At 51.2% G+C, this 19,229-nt stretch overlaps 1 protein-coding gene across 1 annotated transcript; it reads left to right on the top strand.

Moving 5' to 3' along the window:
- Nucleotides 1–397: 397 nt before the first annotated feature.
- Nucleotides 398–11,842, top strand: LOC119942512 (protein DGCR6-like). Its single transcript, XM_038763340.1, has 5 exons — nt 398–533; nt 5,360–5,520; nt 7,721–7,821; nt 10,121–10,261; nt 11,487–11,842. The coding sequence occupies exons 1-5, from the start codon at nt 448–450 to the stop codon at nt 11,568–11,570; spliced, it is 573 nt and encodes a 190-aa protein (XP_038619268.1). The 5' UTR covers nt 398–447; the 3' UTR covers nt 11,571–11,842.
- Nucleotides 11,843–19,229: the final 7,387 nt, after the last annotated feature.

Raw genomic sequence — 19,229 nt, 5'->3', positions numbered from 1 at the left:
ATGATTGATTGATTGATTGATCATATATTTATTCTTTTGTTAATACGTTTTTTGTTTTGCTGTCTGTCTCCCCCTCCTAGACTGTGATCCTGCTGTTGTGTAGGGACCGGCTCTGGATGTTGCCAACTGGGACTTCCCAAGCGCTGAGTCCAGTGCTCCGCACACGGTAAGCGCTCAATAAATACGAATGAATGAATGAATTGGAAGTACGGTGGACTGACTGACTGACTGACTGACTGAATGAATGAATGAATGACTGAATAAATGAATGAATGAATAGGGAAACCCCGCCCCCCGCTCCGGCTGCCGTTGGCTCTGGCCTGGAGCGGTTGTCCCGCCCTTGGCCTGGTTTTTCGGTCAATCCCCGGGGCTTCCTGGCGGAAGGGGCGGGTGAGGACGGGGGTGGTCGGTCGATCTGTTGGGTGGTCGGTCTTTCGGGGGTCTGCGATGGAGCCGTGCGGAGGGGCCCGGCAGCAGGAGCGGCATTACCGCCTGCTCTCCTCCCTCCAGGCCCTCGTCAACGAGCTGCCCAGGTAACAATAACAGTCAGGAGGCCATTTGCTAAGCGTTTACTACGTGCCCAGCACTGTTCTAAGCGCCGGGGGTGGGTATACAAGAAGCATCATCATCATCAATCGTATTTATTGAGCGCTTACTGTGTGCAGAGCGCCGCACTAAGCGCTTGGGAAGTCCAAGTTGGCAACATAGAGAGACAGGCCCTACCCACCAGTGGGCTCACAGTCTAAAAGGGGGAGACAGAGAACCAAACATACTAACAAAATAAAATAAATAGAATAGATATGTACAAGTAAAATAGAGTAATAAATATGTACAAACATATATATATATATATATATATAAAGGTGCTGTGGGGAAGGGAAGGAGGTAAGATGGAGAGGGGGACGAGGGGGAGAGGAAGGAAGGGGCTCAGTCTGGGAGCAGCATGGGGTTCAAATCCCGGCTCTGCCAATTGTCAGCTGTGTGACTTTGGGCAAGTCACTTCCCCTCCCCCTCGTCCCCCTCTCCATCCCCCCCCATCTCAGCACCTGTATATATGTTTGTACATATTTATTACTGTATTTATTTTACGTGTACCTATCTATTCTATTTATTTTATTTTGTTAGTATGTTTGGTTTTGTTCCCTGTCTCTCCCTTTTAGACTGTGAGCCCGTTGTTGGGCAGGGACTGTCTCTATACGATGCCAACTTGTACTTCCCAAGCGCCTAGTACAGTGCTCTGCACACAGTAAGCGCTCATTAAATACGATTGATTGATTCACTTCTCTGGGCCTCAGTTCCCTCATCTGTAAAATGGGGATGAAGACTGCGAGACCCACGTGGGACAACCTGATTACCTTGTAACCTCCCCAGTGCTTAGAACAGTGCTTTGCACATAGTAAGCGCTTAATAAATGCCATTATTATTTTACAAGGTCATCAAGGTGTGGGGCTCGCAGTCTTCATCCCCATTTTACAGATGAGGGAACTGAGGCGCAGAGAAGTGAAGTGACTTGCCCAAAGTCACACAGCTGACGGCGGAGCTGGGATATGAACCCATGACCTCTGACTCCAAAGCCCGGGCTCTTTCCACAGAGCCACGCTGGTAAGCGCTTACTATGTGCCAAGCACTGTTCTAAGCGCCGGGGGAGGATACAAGGCCATCAAGGTGTGGGGCTCGCAGTCTTCATCCTTGTATATCCCTTCGCACCTGTATGTATGTTTGTACATATTTATTACTCTATTTATTTTACTTGTATATATATATATATGCATGTTTGTACATATTTATTACTCTATTTTACTTGTACATATCTATTCTATTTATTTTATTTTGTTAATATGTTTGGTTTTGTTCTTTGTCTCCCCCCTCTAGACTGTGAGTAGGGTAGGGTCTGTCTCTATATGTTGCCAACTTGTACTTCCCAAGCGCTTAGTACAGTGCTCTGCACACAGTAAGCGCTCAATAAATACAATTGATTGATTGATTCATCCCCATTTTACAGATGAGGGAACTGAGGCCCAGAGAATAATGATGGCATGTATTAAGCACTTACTACGTGCCAAGCACTCTTCTAAGCACCCGGGGGGAGGGGGGGGATACAAGGTAATCAAGGTTTTGGGGCTCATAATCTTCATCGCCATTTTACAGATGAGGGAACTGAGGCCCAGAGAATAATGATGGCGTTTATTAAACACTTACTATGTGCCAAGCACTGTTCTAAGCACCGGGGGGGGATACAAGGTCATCAAGGTTTTGGGGCTCACAGTCTTCATCCCCATTTTACAGATGAGGGAACTGAGGCCCAGAGAATAATGATGGTGTTTATGAAGCACTTACTACGTGGCAAGTACTGTTCTAAATACTGGGGTGGCGTGGGGGAGGGAATACAAGGTAATCAAGGTTGTGGGGCTCACAGTCTTCATCCCCATTTTCCAGATGAGGGAACTGAAGCCCAGAGAATAATGATGGCATTTATTGAACACTTACTACGTGCCAAGCACTGTTCTAAGCACCAGGGGGGATACAAGGTCATCAAGGTTTTGGGGCTCACAGTCTTAATCCCCATTTTACAGATGAGGGAACTGAGGCCCGGAGAATAATGATGGCATTTATTAAGCACTCTTCTAAGCACCGGGCGGGGAGCGGGGTGGGGGTGGGGGGATACAAGGTAATCAAGGTTGTGGGGCTCATAATCTTCATCGCCATTTTACAGATGAGGGAACTGAGGCCCAGAGAATAATGATGGCGTTTATTAAGCGCTTACTATGTGCCAAGTACTGTTCTAAACACCGGGGTGGGGGTGGGGGGGGAGATACGAGGTAATCAAGGTTGTGGGGCTCACAGTCTTCATCCCCATTTTCCAGATGAGGGAACTGAAGCCCAGAGAATAATGATGGCATTTATTAAACACTTACTACGTGCCAAGCACTGTTCTAAGCACCGGGGGGGATACAAGGTCATCAAGGTTTTGGGGCTCACAGTCTTCACCCCCATTTTACAGATGAGGGAACTGAACCCCAGAGAATAATGTTTGCGTTTATTAGCACTTACTACGTGCCAAGCACTGTTGTAAGCACCGGGGGCCGTGGGGGGGGAATACAAGGTCATCAAGGTTGTGGGGCTCACAGTCTTCATCCCCATTTTACAGATGAGGGAACTGAGGCCCAGAGAATAATGATGGCATTTATTAAGCGCTTACTATGTGCAAAGCACTGTTCTAAGTGCTGGGGAGGTTACAAGGTAACCATGGTTGCCCCATGTGGGGCTCTCAGTCTTCATCCCCATTTTACAGATGAGGGAACTGAGGCCAGAGAATAATGATGACATTTGTTAAGCGCTTACTATGTGGAAAGCACTGTTCTAAGTGCTGGGGAGGTTACAAGGTGATCAGGTTGTCCCACGGGTGGCTCACAGTCTTCATCCCCATTTTACAGATGAGGGAACTGAGGCCCAGAGAATAATGATGGCATTTATTAAGCGCTTACTATGTGCAAAGCACTGTTCTAAGTGCTGGGGAGGTTACAAGGTAGTCAAGGTTGTCCCACGTGGGGCTCACAGTCTTCATCCCCATTTTAACAGCTGAGGTAACTGAGGCCCAGAGAAGTTAAGTGATTTGCCCGAAGTCACACAGCTGACAATGGGCGGAGCTGGGATTTGAACCCATGACCTCTGACTCCAAAGCCCGGGCTCTTTCCAATCAATCGTATTTATTGATTTGATTGATTGATTTATTTTATCAATCCACTGAGCCACGCTGCTTCTCTAGTCTAGTCTAGTCAGGCCTCTGGCCCAGCCAGGCTGGTGATGTGAGTCCTTTTCCCTTAAGGAAATGATCCTGCCGGTTGTGTTACCCCCTAGTCGGTCTTCGGCCTTACCAATAAAAACTTTATTAAAACTTTCGGCAGTCACATTTTGTCTAATTCTTTAGTCGCCCGGCGACTTGGTAGCCATCCGGAACAACTGCCGCCATCAGTCTTACCTCCTTCCCTTCCCCATAGCACCTGTATATATGTATATATGTTTGTACATTTTTATTACTTTATTTTACTTGTACATATCTATTTTATTTTGTTAATATGTTTGGTTCTGTTCTCTGTCTCCCCCATCTAGACTGTGAGCCCACTGTTGGGTAGGGACTGTCTCTGTATGTTGCCAACTTGTACTTCCCAAGCGCTTAGTACAGTGCTCTGCACACGGTCAGCGCTCAATAAATACAATTGATTGCAGAGCAACTTTCTAAGCGCTTAAGCCCGCTGTTGGGTAGGGACCGTCTGTATATGTTGCCACCTTGTACTTCCGAAGCACTTAGTGTGTGCAGAGCACTGTACTAAGCGCTTAAGCCCGCTGTTGGGTACGGACCGTCTGTATATGTTGCCAACTTGTACTTCCCAAGTGCTTAGTGGGTGCAGTGCACTGTACTAAGCAATTAAGCCCACTGTTGGGTAGGGACCGTCTCTATATGTTGCCACCTTGTACTTCCCTAGCGCTTAGTACAGTGCTCTGCACACAGTAAGCGCTCAATAAATACGATTGAATATTTATTTTATTTTGTTAATGATGTGTCTCTAGCTTTATTTCTCTTTATTCTGATGACTTGGCACCTGTTCACATGTTTTGTTTTGTTGTCTGCCTCCCCCTTCTAGACTGTGAGCCCGTTGTTGGGTAGGGGCCGTCTCTATACGTTGCCAACTGGTACTTCCCAAGCGCTTAGTCCAGTGCTCTGCACACAGTAAGCGCTCAATAAATACGATTGATTGATTGATTAGTCCAGTGCTCTGCACACAGTAAGCGCTCAATAAATACGATTGAATGAATGAATGAATGAGCCCCACATGGGACAGGGACTGTGTCCAAGGACGCGACCCTTCGCCAACGTTCCCGAGTCCCTGTCCTTCCAGCTGCTGGTGCTTAGTCCAGTGCTCTGCACACAGTAAGCGCTCAATAAATACGATTGATTGATTGATTAGTCCAGTGCTCTGCACACAGTAAGTGCTCAATAAATACGATTGAATGAATGAATGAATGAGCCCCACATGGGACAGGGACTGTGTCCAAGGACGCGACCCTTCGCCAACGTTCCCAAGTCCCTGTCCGTCCAGCTGCTGGTGCTTAGTCCACTGCTCTGCACACAGTAAGCGCTCAATAAATACGATTGAATGAATGAATGAATGAATGATGGTGGGTGGGGAGGTTGGTCATCATCAATCGTATTTATTGAGCACTTACTGTGTGCAGAGCACTGTACTAAGACACGGATGTGATATAGAGAAAGAAAGAGGCAGGAGAGGCCCGGGTTCCGTCCCAGGGTGGGGACGTTAGGTGGATTTTCAGCGGCCGGCCGGCCGTCTGTCGCCCGCAGCTCGTGCCAGCAGCGGCTGTCCTACACGCTGCTGAGCGACCTGGCCCTGGCCCTGCTGGACGGCACCGTGTTCGAGATCGTGCAGGGCCTGCTGGAGATCCAGCACCTCACCGAGAGGAGCCTGTACAGCCAGCGGCTCAAGCTGCAGAGCGAGCACCGTGGTGAGCTGCGGGCACCGGGCCCTCGGGGTCCCGGGGGGAGGAGTTGCGCCGTCCACCCTGTTTCTGGGCTGGTGTTTCAGAATACAGACCCCTGACCTCTCCATCCCCCCCCATCTCACCTCCTTCCCTTCCCCACAGCACCTGTATATATGTTTGTACATATTTATTACTCTATTTATTTTACTTGTACGTATCTATTCTATTTATTTTATTGTGTTAGTATGTTTGATTTTGTTCTCTGTCTCCCCCTTTTAGACTGTGAGCCCACTGCTGGGTAGGGACTGGCTCTATAAGTTACCAACTTGTCCTTCCCAAGCGCTTCGTACAGTGCTCTGCACAAAGTAAGCGATCAATAAATACGATTGATGATGATGACCTGGTGAGACAGGCCCCCGCAGATGGCAACATTGCGGGGGGGGACGCGGAGGACCTATCCCGCCCTCACCACCCCCAGTCCTGCTGCCCCTCTGTCATCCCCACTTTCCGGTGGGCCCCCGGTTGAACCCAGTGGCCCTACAGTCCTGGGAGTCAGGGGTTTATAATAATAATAATAATAATGGCATTTATTAAGCGCTTACTATGTGCAAAGCACTGTTCTAAGCGCTGGGGAGGTTACAAGGTGATCAGGTTGTCCCTCGGGGGGCTCACAGTCTTCATCCTCATTTTACAGATGAGGTAACTGAGGCACAGAGAAGTGAAATGACTTGCCCAAAGTCACACAGCTGACAGTTGGCGGAGCTGGGATTTGAACCCGTGACCTCTGACTCCAGAGCCCGGGCTCTTTCCACTGAGCCACGCTGCTTCCCAATAATAATAATAATAATGATGTTGGTATTTGTTAAGCGCTTAACACATGATTTGTGTTATGATTTGCACATAGTAAGCACTTAATAAATGCCATCATTATGTGCCAAGCACTGTTCTAAGCGCTGAGGGGGATACAAGGTAATCAAGGTTGTCCCATGTGGGGCTCACAGTCTTCATCCCCATTTTACAGATGAGGAAACTGAGGCCCAGAGAATAATAGTAATAATAATGATAATGGCATTTTTTAAGCGCTTACTACGTGCAAAGCACTGATGTAAGCGCTGGGGAGGAGACAAGTTGATAAGATTGCCCCACGTGGGGCTCACAGTCTTCATCCCCATTTTACAGATGAGGGAACTGAGGCCCAGAGAAGTGAAGTGACTTGCCCAGAGTCACCCAGCTGACAGTTGGCGGAGCTGGCGTTTGAACCCATGACCTCTGACTCCAAAGCCCGGGCTCTTTCCACTGAGCCACGCTGCGTGAAGTGACTTGCCCAAAGTCACACAGCTGACCAGTGGAGGAGCCGGGATTAGAACCCACGACTTCTGGCTCCCAAGCCCGGGCTCTCTCCACTGAGCCACGCTGCTTCCAGAGGCACAAACTTGCTGCCCGGTGGGCTTCAGGTGATGAGGACAGTGGTCGGCTCTGGTCTGTGTCGAGGACATCCCTTTCTGGCTCAGCAGGGCACCCTGCCAGCTCCTTCCGCCCCTCCCTCCGATTCGGGCCGGGGCACGACCTCCCCTCAGCCGACCCGATCGAATCTCCCGCCCTGACGATCGAATCTCCTGACCCGACGGCGGTCATCATCATCATCATCATCATCATCAATCGTATTTATTGAGCGCTTACTATGTGCAGAGCACTGTACTAAGCACTTGGGAAGTACAAATTGGCAACACATAGAGACAGTCCCTACCCAACAGTGGGCTCACAGTCTAAAAGGGGGAGACAGAGAACAGAACCAAACATACCAACAAAATAAAATAAATAGGATAGATATGTACAAGTAAAATAGAGTAATAAATATGTACAGCCATGTATACATATATACAGGTGCTGTGGGGAAGGGAAGGAGGTAAGATGGGGGGATGGAGAGGGGGACGAGGGGGAGAGGAAGGAAGGGGCTGAGTGTGGGAAGGCCTCCTGGAGGAGGTGAGCTCTCAGCAGGGCCTTGAAGGGAGGAAGAGAGCTAGCTTGGCGGATTTGCAGAGGGATTGGGGGCATTCCAGGCCCGGGGGATGACGTGGGCCGGGGGTCGATGGCGGGACAGGCGAGAACGAGGAACGGTGAGGAGATTAGCGGCGGAGGAGCGGAGGGTGCGGGCTGGGCAGTAGAAGGAGGTCGGGGGTCCGGGCAGGGGTGAGCAGCCGTGTGTGTCGCTTTTTCCCACCAGGGCTCAGGCAGGCCATGCTGCACAGGCACAAGGAAGCCCAGCAGAGCTGTCTGCCCCACAACCTGGCTTTGCTCCGAGCAGCCCAGCAGCGTGAGCAGGAGGTAGGAGAGGCGCGGCCCAGGGCCGGTCTGGCTATGGAGGTGTAGGGGGGCACCGGGTGGGGAGAAGAAAGGGACAGGGCCGCCCGGGCCCCCGCGGGCATTGAGCTCCGTGTCCCTGCCTCTGCTGCCCGGATCTGGACTCGGCTCCGTCCACCGGCTATAGGCCCGTTTCAGGAGGGAGGCCAAGAGAGGACACAGCTGAGAGAACCCCGTCATGAGACGGGGTGCCGGGGGACTCCCCGCAGGCCCGGATAAAAGCAGTGAATGCCAAGCATCTGCCTGATGCCAGCCATTCATTCAGTCATTCAATCATTCAGTCGTATTTATTGAGCGCTTACTGTGTGCAGAGCACTGGACTAAGTGCTTGGGAAGTCCAAGTAGAGACGGTCCCTACCCAACAGTGGGCTCACAGTCTAGTAGGGGGAGACAGAGAACAAAATAAAACACATTAACAAAATAAAATAAATAGAATAAATATGTACGAATAAAATAAATAGAGAAGTAAAAAAATAGAGGACTATATAAATAGAGGACTCCCGGCCCCTTTTTTATTATCCTTTAGTATCTGCTAAGCACTTATCGTATGTCAGGCACTTTACTAAGGGCTGGAGTAGATGCAAGCTAATCAGTTTGGACACAGTCCATAGCCCTATGTTTCCATCCTTGTTTTCCAGATGAGGGAACCGAAGCCCAGAGAAATTAAGTGACTCGTCCGAGGTCACTCAGCAGACGAGTGGCAGAGCTGGGATTAGAACCCAGGTCCTTCTGTCTCCCGGGCCCATGCTGTAGCCAGTAATAATAATAATAATAATGGCATTTATTAAGCACTTACTATGTGCAAAGCACTGTTCTAAGCACTGGGGAGGTTACAAAGTGATCAGGTTGTCCCCCGGGGGGGCTCACAGTCTTAATCCCCATTTTACAGATGAGGTAACTGAGGCCCAGAGAAGTTAAGTGACTTGCCCAAAGTCACACAGCTTACAATTGGCAGAGCCGGGATTTGAACACATGACCTCTGACTCCAAGGCCCGGGCTCTTTCCACTGAGCCACGCTGCTTCTCTAGGACATGTAGGACATTCAGTAGGACATGGTGCTTCTCAGTCACCCCTTGAGTGACCACCCCCTGTTGTGGAGAGTCACAGGGTTTGGGGAATCAGAATCGTATGGAAAAATGGAAGAGGAGGAATGCAGGAGGCCGGGTGAGAGACAGGCTTAGGGATGGGAGCGCAGGGGGGCCACACAAGGGGAGGTGCGAGAGATCAAGAGAGCAGTTTGGACGGACGGATAGACGGGCAGTAGATATAAAGACCGATGAATCGGATGCAGCACAGGATGGACTTTCCTTGGGGCCAGAGCTGAAAGATTCACATCACGTCCTCATCCAAAGTGCCAGCCGGGCCCACCCATTCCTGTCCCCTTCATTCATTCAATTCAATAGTATTTATTGAGCGCTTAATGTGTGCAGAGCACTGGACTAAGTGCTTGGGGAGTACAAGTCGGCAACATATAGAGACGGTCCCTACCCAACAACGGGCTCACAGTCTAGAAGGGGGAGACAGACAACAAAACAAAACATGGAGACAGGTGTCAAAATCATCAGAACAAATAGAATTAAAGCCCTATGCACATCATTAACAAAATAAATAGAGTAGTAAATATGTACAAGTAAAATAGAGTAATATATCTGTACAAATATATATACAAGTGCTGTGGGGAGGGGAAGGAGGTAGCGTGGGGGGATGGAGAGGAGGAGAAGGAAAAGGGGTCTCAGTCTGGGAAGGCCTCTTGGAGGAGGAGAGCTCTCAGTAGCTCTCAGCTTTGAAGGGAGGAAGAGAGCTAGCTTGGCAGATGTGTGGAGGGAGGGCATTCCAGGCCAGGGGAAGGACGTGGGCCGGAGGTCGATGGTGGGACAGGTGAGAACGAGGCCCAGTGAGGAGGTTAGAGGTGGCAGAGGAGCGGAGGGTGCGGGCTGGGCTGTAGAAGGAGAGAAGGGAGGTAGGAGGGGGCGAGGTGATGGAGAGCCTTGAAGCCGAGTGTGAGGAGTTTTTGCTTGATTTGTAGGTTGCCAGGCAGCCACTGGAGATTTTTGAGGAGGGGAGTAACATGCCCAGAGCGTTTCTGCACAAAGATGAGCCGGGCAGCAGAGTGAAGTATAGACTGAAGTGGGGAGAGACAGGAGGATGGGAGATCAGAGAGGAGGCTGATGCAGTAATCCAGTCAGGATAGGATGAGAGATGGAACCTTTCCCTCTGGCCTGGCCCGGCATCAACTTAACCACATCTGGCCCGCTCTTGGCAGGCCTTGGAGCAGCGGGTCAAAGAGGAGCAGCAGATGATGGATCAGAAGATCGTCCTGGAGCTGGACCAGAAGGTGGCCGACCAGCAGAGCACACTGGAGAAGGCCGGAGTCACGGGCTTCTATGTGACCACGAATCCTCAGGTCAGGGCACGCTTGGGATAACCTGAGGAGCCCTGCCCCCCGGGGAGACACGACCCTTCGCCAACGTTCCCGAGTCTCTGTCCCCCCAGCTGCTGTTGCGACCCCCACAACCATCCAGCCCGAGGTGGATACCACAGACCTCGGGACCCCTCCGCCCCTCTGGGCTGTTGGAACCCCGTGGAGCTGACTCTGGAACCCCCCGTCCCTCGGCATTGTTGAAATCTTCCGGGGCTGACCCCGGGACCCCTGTCCCTCTGGATTGTTGGAACCCCCTGAAACTGACCCCAGGAACCTCTCTGCCCCTCGGGGATGTGGGAATCCTCCTGAAACTGATCTTGGGTCCCTCCCCATCTTTTGGGTCTGTTGAAATGCCTGTAGCTGACCCTGGGACACCCTCACCTCGCTGTTGAGGTACCCCGGCCCTCCTGCCTCTCTTGGGATTTCCTCCATTTCAAGGTCCAGAGCCGATCTCCGGGAGCCCTGGTAGGGCGCCGGGGCACTGGGGGCCAGCCACCCGCCGCTGGGTCCCCCTACCTCTGCCCGCCCCTAGCCTGTCCCTAGGCCTCACAGGTTCTTGGTTTTCCCCACAACCAAGAGTGAGGGTGGGCATAGCTGAGGAGAAGAGGGCCTTGGCAATAATAATGTTGGAATTTGTTAAGCGCTTACTATGTGCCACCACTGTTCTAAGTGCTGGGGTAGATACTAGGTAATCAGGTTGTCCCATGTGGGGCTCACAATCTTCATCCCCATTGTACAGATGAGGGAACTGAGGAACAGAGAAGTTAAGTGATTTACCCATGGTCACACAGCAGATAAGTGGCAGTGTCAGGATTAGAACCCATGACCTGTGACTTCTAAGCCCGGGCTCTTCCCACTAAGCCTCGCTGCATTTTTTTTTTATGGTGTTTAGGTGCTTACTCTGTCAAGCATTGTTCAAAGCACAAGGGTGAATATAAGTTAATCAGGTCGGACACAGTCCCTGCCCCACATGCGGCTCACAGTCTGTATAGGAGGGAGAACGGGTATTGAGTCCCCATTTTGCAGTTGAGGAAGCCGAGGCACAGAGATGTTAAGTGAGTTGTCCATGGTCACACAGCAGGCAAGTGGCGGAGTTCAGGAAGAACCTAGGTCCTCTGGCTTCTAGGCCTGCCCTTTTTCCACTAGGCCGTGAACCTGGGGCGGCCAAAGAGAGGTCAGCGTCTCCTTTCCTCCCTCCCTGCTGCAGGAGCTGACTTTGCAGATGAACGTGCTGGAGCTCATCCGGAAGCTACAGCAGCGGGAATTTGGAGGGGCCGAGCCGGGCCCCTGAGTCCAGCCTGAGGAACAGAGGAGACGGCATGGACCTCGTGATGGAGGTCCTGACTGGCTCCCGAGAGTGGAGCGTGCCTCCTGGGACAGGCCTTCCCGGGGCCACGGGCTCAGGACAGTTTCCTGTGACCCCCGGGGCCCTGGAGAAGCATCCAGTCGAGGCGATGGTGGACAGGCGGAACGAGGAGAGATTGGATCCCCCTCCACCATCAGGCCGGCCCCAGGGTTCATGAGGGTCCCGGGGAGGCCGGGCCACAGGCCTCAATGAGGTCGTTGACGTTTTGGGATTCGCTGATTGCTGGTCCCAGCCCTGGCCTGGGCAGAGCACCCGGGTGATCCCAGCCCATGGGTGGCGTTGCCAGGGGGGCAAGCCCACTCTCCCGCCGACGGACGGGGGACGCAGCCCGAGAAGCCCTGGCTTGGGTCCATAGCTTGGTTCGGAAGGTGACCCACTGCCCCGCTGAAGCAGCAATTAAAGTTCTGCACCAGTGTGAGGTGGGAGTCTCTTTGTCTCAGGGAAGTGACCTCTGTGCTCCCCTGGGCCACACGGTCACGACTAAGCCCCTGCAGTGGGTTCAAGGGTGCCAGGGGAGGGCTTCTTGGGGCGCCTGGGTCAGCCAAGGGGAGGAGAGTGGGGCTTGGAGGGGGTTTTCCAGATGCAGACCGGTCCCGGAGGTGGACCCGGTGTCCGGCTCCTCGATCCAATCCACCCGTTCAGCCCCACTCGCTCTCGACCGGCGGGACGGCACCAAGAGTGATGAATTTCCGCACCGAAGTGAGGGCCCCCAGCATCGAAGGTCCGCTCGCCTCTGCAGAACTCTGCGGGGACTCGCCAGGACAATGAACCGCAGCGAGACACCCCGACAGTTACAGAGTGGAGAGCTGAAGTTGGGGAGCTGAAAGCCGAGGAGCAGATGCGGTGTTTTGAAGACAGAGTAACCGGTCAATCGGTGGCATTTATTGAGTGCTTATTGTGTGCAGAGCACTGTGCTAAGCAGTTAGGAAAATACAGTAGCGTTGTAGACATGGTCCCTGCCTACAAGGGGCCTTCAGACTTTAAAATAAATGACAAATAGAGCAAGTAGCAGAGTGTAAGGATAGGAATGTAAATCCTATGGGGCCGGGGTGACCATCAAAACGCTTAAGGGCTATATGGCCCTTAGACTGTGAGCCCACTGTTGGGTAGGGACTGTCTCTATATGTTGCCAATTTGTACTTCCCAAGCGCTTAGTACAGTGCTCTGCACATAGTAAGCGCTCAATAAATACGATTGATGATGATGGCCAAGGGCATAGTGATACAGAGGGGAGGGTGGGTAGGGGAAATGAGAGCTTAGGGAGGGCTTTGAAGGTGGGAAGAGCGGTGTCTGTCGTATATGAAGGGGGGGGGGAGTTCCATGCCAGAGGGAAGATGTGGACAAGGGGTCAGTGGAAAGATAGATGAGATCCAAGTAGAGTGAGTAGTTTGGCAGTAGAGGAGGGAAGTGTGCAGATTGGGTTTTAGCAGGAAATGAGCCAGTAAAGTAGAAGGGGGCAAGCCGATCGGGTGCTTTAAAACCAATGGTCAGTAATTCCTGTTCGATGTGCCACCGGAGGTTCTTGAGGAATTGGGAGGAACTGGGAGATACGTACTGAACGGTTTTTCAGAAAATCGATCCAGGCAGCAGTGTGACGTGTGGACTGAAATGGGGAGACAGATGCAGTGGTCAAAGTGGGATAAGCTAAGTGCTTGAATTAGGGTGGCTGCAGTTTGGATGGAGAGAAAAGGGCAGATTCTAGAGATGTGAAAGTAGAACTAATAGGAATTCATGATAGGTTGAATATAATAATGATGGCATTTATTAAGCGCTTACTCTGTGCAAAGCACTGTTCTAAGCGCTAGGGGAGATTACAAGGTGATCAAGTTGTCCCACAGGGGGCTCACAGTCTTAATCCCCATTTTACAGATGCGGTAACTGAGGCCCAGAGAAGTTCAGTGATTTGCCCAAAGTCACACAGCTGACAAGTGGCGGAGCTGGGATTTGAACCCATGACCCCTGACTCCAAAGCCCGTTGCTCTTTCCACCGAGCCATGCTGTGTGGGTTGAAAGAGATGAATGTCAAGGTTACAGATTTGTGAGATTTGGAGGATGGTGCTGTTATTGATGGTGATCGGAAAGCCAGAAGGAGGACAGTGTTTGTGTGGGAGGGTAAGGGGTTCTGTTTTGGATATGCTGTTTGAGCTATTGATTGGCATCCAAGAAGAGGTGTTCTGAAGGCAGGTGGAAGGGTGAAACTGCAGAGAAGGAGAGTGATCTGGCCTGGAGCTGTAGATTTGGGAATCGTCTGCCTGAAGATGATAGTTGAAGCTGTGTGAACAGATGAGTTCTCCAAGCGGAGAATATAAAGGGACCCAGAACTGAGCCTTGAGGGACTCCCACAGTTAGGAGGTGAGAGACAGAGGAGGGACTGAAAATGAGTGCATGCAATAAGCACAGTAAGAGACTGAGAATGAGAGAGGAGGAGAACCGGGAGAGGACGGATTCAGTGAAGCCAAGGTTGGTTAATGTTTCCAGGAGAAGGGGTTGGTCCCTAGTGTCAAAGGCAGCTGAGTGGTCAAGGAGGATTAGGATGGAGGTAGAGGCCATTGAATTTGACCAGGAGGAAGTCACTGGGGACAGGGCCTCAGACAGAGCTGCATCCTAACTGAAAACTTGGGGTCACGTGCTGAGGAGAGACCAGCGTGGCATAACACACTGCTATCAACGAGAGGGGTCTCCGAGCAATTGCTTTGACTGGGATGACAGAGGCAGAAGAGAAAACAGCAGCGGACGCCGCCAATATCGAGCTGTGTATGTGTCTGTGTGGGGTACTCACGGTTTAAGAGGGAGGGGAGGGCAAGGTGTTTATCCCCATTTTACAGCTGAGGAAGCGGAGGCTTAGAGAGGTTGAGACTTGTCTGAAGTCACACAGTAATAATAATAATAATGATGGCATTTATTAAACACTATGCGCAAAGCACTGTTTGAAGTGCTGGGGAGGTTATAAAGTGATAAGGTTGTCCCACGAGGGGCTCACAATCTTAATCCCCATTTTACAGATGAAGTAACTGAGGCCCAGAGAAGTTAGGTGACTTGCCCAAAGTCACACAGCTGACAATTGGCGGAACTGGGATTTGAACCCCTGACCTCTGACTCCAAAGCCTGTGCTCTTCCCACTGAGCCACGCTGTTTCTCTAGTAGGCCTGGGGGAGAGCTGGGATTTGATTCCCATCCTCCCTCCTCCCAGGCCCACCTTCTCTCCTGGCGAGAAGAGGAATTTTTCCTTCTGGCCCACAATCCTTTCCCCAGGATAATAATAGCATTAGTTAAGCGTTTACTGTGTGCAATGAGTGTCTTGTCCCAAATGGATCCTATGCACCCCACCTCCCCGCAATTTCCCTGAACCTCTCCTGTGTTCAGCCCCCTTCTGCGGTCAGTCCCCTCTGCCAACAGTTGTCCCCTCTGTGGCCCACTCTTCTGTGGCCTTGCACTCAACTGAGACCCCGAGTTCAGGGGCAGAAGAGGCAGCTGACCACAATGACAAGAGAGCAGGTGTAAATGCTTCTGCTGGTGGGGCCCTGGGGGACTTTCCTCCCTCCCTCCCCCCCACCAAGCCATCTGGCCCACCCAGGTTCCTCTCAGACCCCAGAAGCTTCAGAGTGGCCACCCAGACCTCAAATTGGGGGTCTTCACCCCATCCACTCGGCAGCCTTCCCACCACTGCCCCCCGCCAGGTCCCCACCGTTTCCCCGGTGTAGGGCTGGTCATCCTGCAGGGTTGCCAGCTGTAGGGCATCTCACAGGGCTGGCGGGGCCCGCTCATCTTAAGAGAAGCAGCGTGGCTCAGTGGAAAGATCCCCGGCTTCGGAGTCAGAGGTCACGGGTTCAAATCCCCGCTCTGCCAATTGTCAGCTGTGTAACTTTGAGCGAGTCACTTCTCTGGGCCTCGGTTACCTCATCTGTAAAATGGGGATGAAAACTGTGAGCCCCCTGTGGGACAACCCGATCACCTTGTAACCTCCCCAGCGCTTAGAACAGTGCTTTGCACATAGTAAGCGCTTAACAAATGCCATCATTATTATTATCTTGGTCCCAGCCACATTGGGGTGGCAGGTTGCCAGGGTTGAAGGGACAAGATGGAATGACTTGCTCACGTCTGAGGTGGTGCCGGGCCTCGACCTCTTTTGGGCAGATCCAGGAGCGAGCCCGGTGCTGGAGGCCGGGGTCTGATTGGCTGCTGGCCCTGGGATTCTCCCCTGGAGATGGCACAGCTGGGTGCAGGGGGGGCTGACATCAGTTCTGAGAGGCAACTTCTCGGCTCGGGAGGGTCTGGTAAGGAGAGGGGATGCTAACCCCCAACGCTGTGTCACATACACACATTTATGGGGCGATTTTTACGTGCAGAGCTCCTTACTGGGCACCTGCAGGGTCCTGAGGGCCGGTTGCGTGCGGACCACTGGGCGCTGGCTGTGGGCAGAGTCCTGAGCGCCCACTGTATGCAGAGTTGTGGGCACAAGCTGTGTGTGAAGCGCTGGGTGCGTATGCAGAGTTGTGGGCACAAGCTTTGTGTGGAGCACTGGGCACCAGCTGTGTGCAGAGTCCTGGGTGCCTGCTGTATGTGGAGCACTGGGTGCCAGCTATATGTGGAACACTGGGCACCGGGTCCTTATTTGGAGCATTTTGCTGGGCTTCTGCAGTGTCCTGAGTACTGTGCTGGATGCCTCCTTTGTGTAGAGCACTAAATTGGAAGTATTGTACTCTCCCAAATGCTTAGTACTGTGCTCTGCACAAAATACCCTCGACTGATTGACGGGAACTTGGAAAGCATTTTAGAAAAGACTATAAAATATGTCACCTTTGCTGTCAACAGTCTTATATTTGGAAGAAGACTGATTGGCATCAATTGCCAAATGCACAAGAGTAAGGAAGAGTAAGTCCAAACAATAAAATGAGAAGTCAGTAACATCCTGAAAGCTAAGGCAGCTAGCTTGTAGGAAGCAGCATGGCTCAGTGGAAAGAGCACGGGCTTTGGAGTCAGAGGTCATGGGTTCAAATCCCGGCTCCGCCAATTGTCAGCTGGGTGACTTTGGGCAAGTCACTTCACTTCTCTGGGCCTCAGTTAACTCATCTGTAAAATGGGGATGAAGACTGTGAGCCCCCCCGTGGGACAACCTGATCACCTTGTAACCTCCCCAGCGCTTTGAACAGTGCTTTGCACATAGTGAGCGCTTAATAAATGCTATTTATTATTATTATGACCTGACCACAGAAGGGGGGGAAATGGGTCAGGGAAGGCCTCCTGGCACAGAGGTGGAATGAAACCTAGGATTCATTCTGTGCCCTGAAAAAGCACCAGCTGTCCTGATGGAGAATAATGGGAGAAACAGTTGTAGCAGGGGTAACAGTTGTAGCAGGGGTAATAGAATTTAGTACATCTGAACATCCTGTGACAGCCAGATAGGCTGTACAGTATCACTACCAGTACATCTAGATGAGGGCAAAAAGGGTTGAGAAGAATATTTTGCCACTTTCTTGAGCATTTTATCTAGTACAGTGCTCTGTGCTCAGTACAGTGCTCTGCACACAGCCTGCTCTTAGTACAGCTGTCAGTACCCAGCAGGGACCCCAGGTGCTGTAGGGATCAGCACCCAGGACCTAGGGGCTTCTCTGGGCTGATGACTCGCTAGGCATCCGGTAGTGCTCCCTTTGAGGGTGAGGGCTGCAGACTGGGGTGAACATTTCGGGTGGAAAGGGTTTGGGGGGAGAGTCAGGTGGACTAAGGGGGGTCAGGTGGAGGGGTGGGGGTGTCGGATGGAGTGAGGGGGGGGATCAGATGGTCTAGTGGAAAGAGTGTGGCTCAGTGGAAAGAGCACGGGCTTTGGAGTCAGAGGTCATGGGTTCAAATCCCCCCCTCTGCCAATTGTTAGCTGTGTGACTTTGGACAAGTCACTTCACTTCTCTGGGCCCCAGTTCCCTCATCTGGAAAATGGGGATTAAGACTGTGAACCCCCCGTCGGACCTGATCACCTTGTAACCTCCCCAGCGCTTAGAACAGTGCTTTGCACATAAGTGTTTAATAAATGCCATTATTATTGTAAGCATTTAATAAATGTCATTATTATTGTTATTATTATTATTAATAAGAGCACGGGCTTGGGAGTCAGAGGACGTGGCTGCTAATCCCAGATCCGCCACTTGTCTGCTGTGCGACCTTGGGCGAGTCACTTAACTTCTCTGTGCTTCAGTTACCTCATCTGTCAAATGGGGATTAATTAATTAATTAATGATGGCATTTGTTAAGCACTTACTATGTGCAAAGCACTGTTCTAAGCGCTAGAGAGGTTATAAGGTGATCGGGTTGTCCCACGGGGGGCTCACAGTCTTAATCCCCATTCTAGACTGTGAGCCCGCTGTTGGATAGGGACCGTCTCTATATGTTGCCAACTTGTACTTCCCAAGCGCTTAGTACAGTGCTCTGCACACAGCTCTCAATAAATGCGATTGAATGAATGAATGAATTTTCCAGGTGAGGGAACTGAGGCCCAGAGAAGTGAAGTAACTTGCCCAAAGTCACACAGCTGACAGTTGGCAGAGCTGGGATTTGAACCCATGATCTCTAACTCCAAAAACGGGGCTCTTTCCACTGAGCCACACTGCTTCTCTATGGGTATGGGGATTAAGACTGTGAGCCCCCCCGTGGGACAACCTGATCACCTTGTAACCTCCCCAGCGCTTAGAATGTTTGTACATATTTATTACTCTATTTTATTTGTACATATTTATTCTATTTATTTTATTTTGTTAATACGTTTTGTTTTGTTCTCTGTCTCCCCCTTCTAGACTGTGAGCCCACAGTTGGGTAGGGACCGTCTCTATATGTTGCCAACTTGTACTTCCCAAGCGCTTACTACAGTGCTCTGCACACAGTAAGCGCTCAATAAATACGATTGAATGAATGAATGAACAGTGCTTTGCACATAGTAAGCGCTTAATAAATGCCATCATTATTATTATTATTCTCTAAGACTGTGAGCCCACTGTTGGGTAGGGACCGTCTCTATACATTGCCAACTTGTACTTCCCAAGCGCTTAGTTCAGTGGTCCGCACACAGTAAGCGCTCAATAAATACGATTGAATGAATGAACCTGATTACCTTGTATCTACCCTAGGCGCTTAGAATCAATCATATTTATTGAGCGCTTACTGTGTGCAGAGCACTGTACTAAGCGCTTGGGAAGTCCAAGCTGGCAACATATAGAGACGGTCCCTACCCAACAGTGGGCTCACAGTCTAGCAGAGTGCTGGGCACATAGTAAGCGCTTACCGAGTACTAAGCGCTTGGGAAGTACAAGCTGGCAACATATAGAGACAGTCCCTACCCAACAGTGGGCTCACAGTCTAGAATAGTGCTTGGCACATAGTAAGCGCTTACCGAGTACTAAGCACTTGGGAAGCCCAAGCTGGCAACATATAGAGACAGTCCCTACCCAACAGTGGGCTCACAGTCTAGCAGAGTGCTTGGCACATAGTAAGCGCTTACAGAGTACTAAGCGCTTGGGAAGTCCCAAGTTGGCAACATATAGAGACAGTCCCTACCCAACAGTGGGCTCACAGTCTAGAAGAGTGCTGGGCACATAGTAA

This window comes from Tachyglossus aculeatus, chromosome 21 (genome assembly GCF_015852505.1).
Source record: "Tachyglossus aculeatus isolate mTacAcu1 chromosome 21, mTacAcu1.pri, whole genome shotgun sequence".
NCBI classification, from domain to species: Eukaryota; Metazoa; Chordata; class Mammalia; order Monotremata; family Tachyglossidae; genus Tachyglossus; species Tachyglossus aculeatus.
This window is presented reverse-complemented; position numbering and strand designations above follow the sequence as displayed.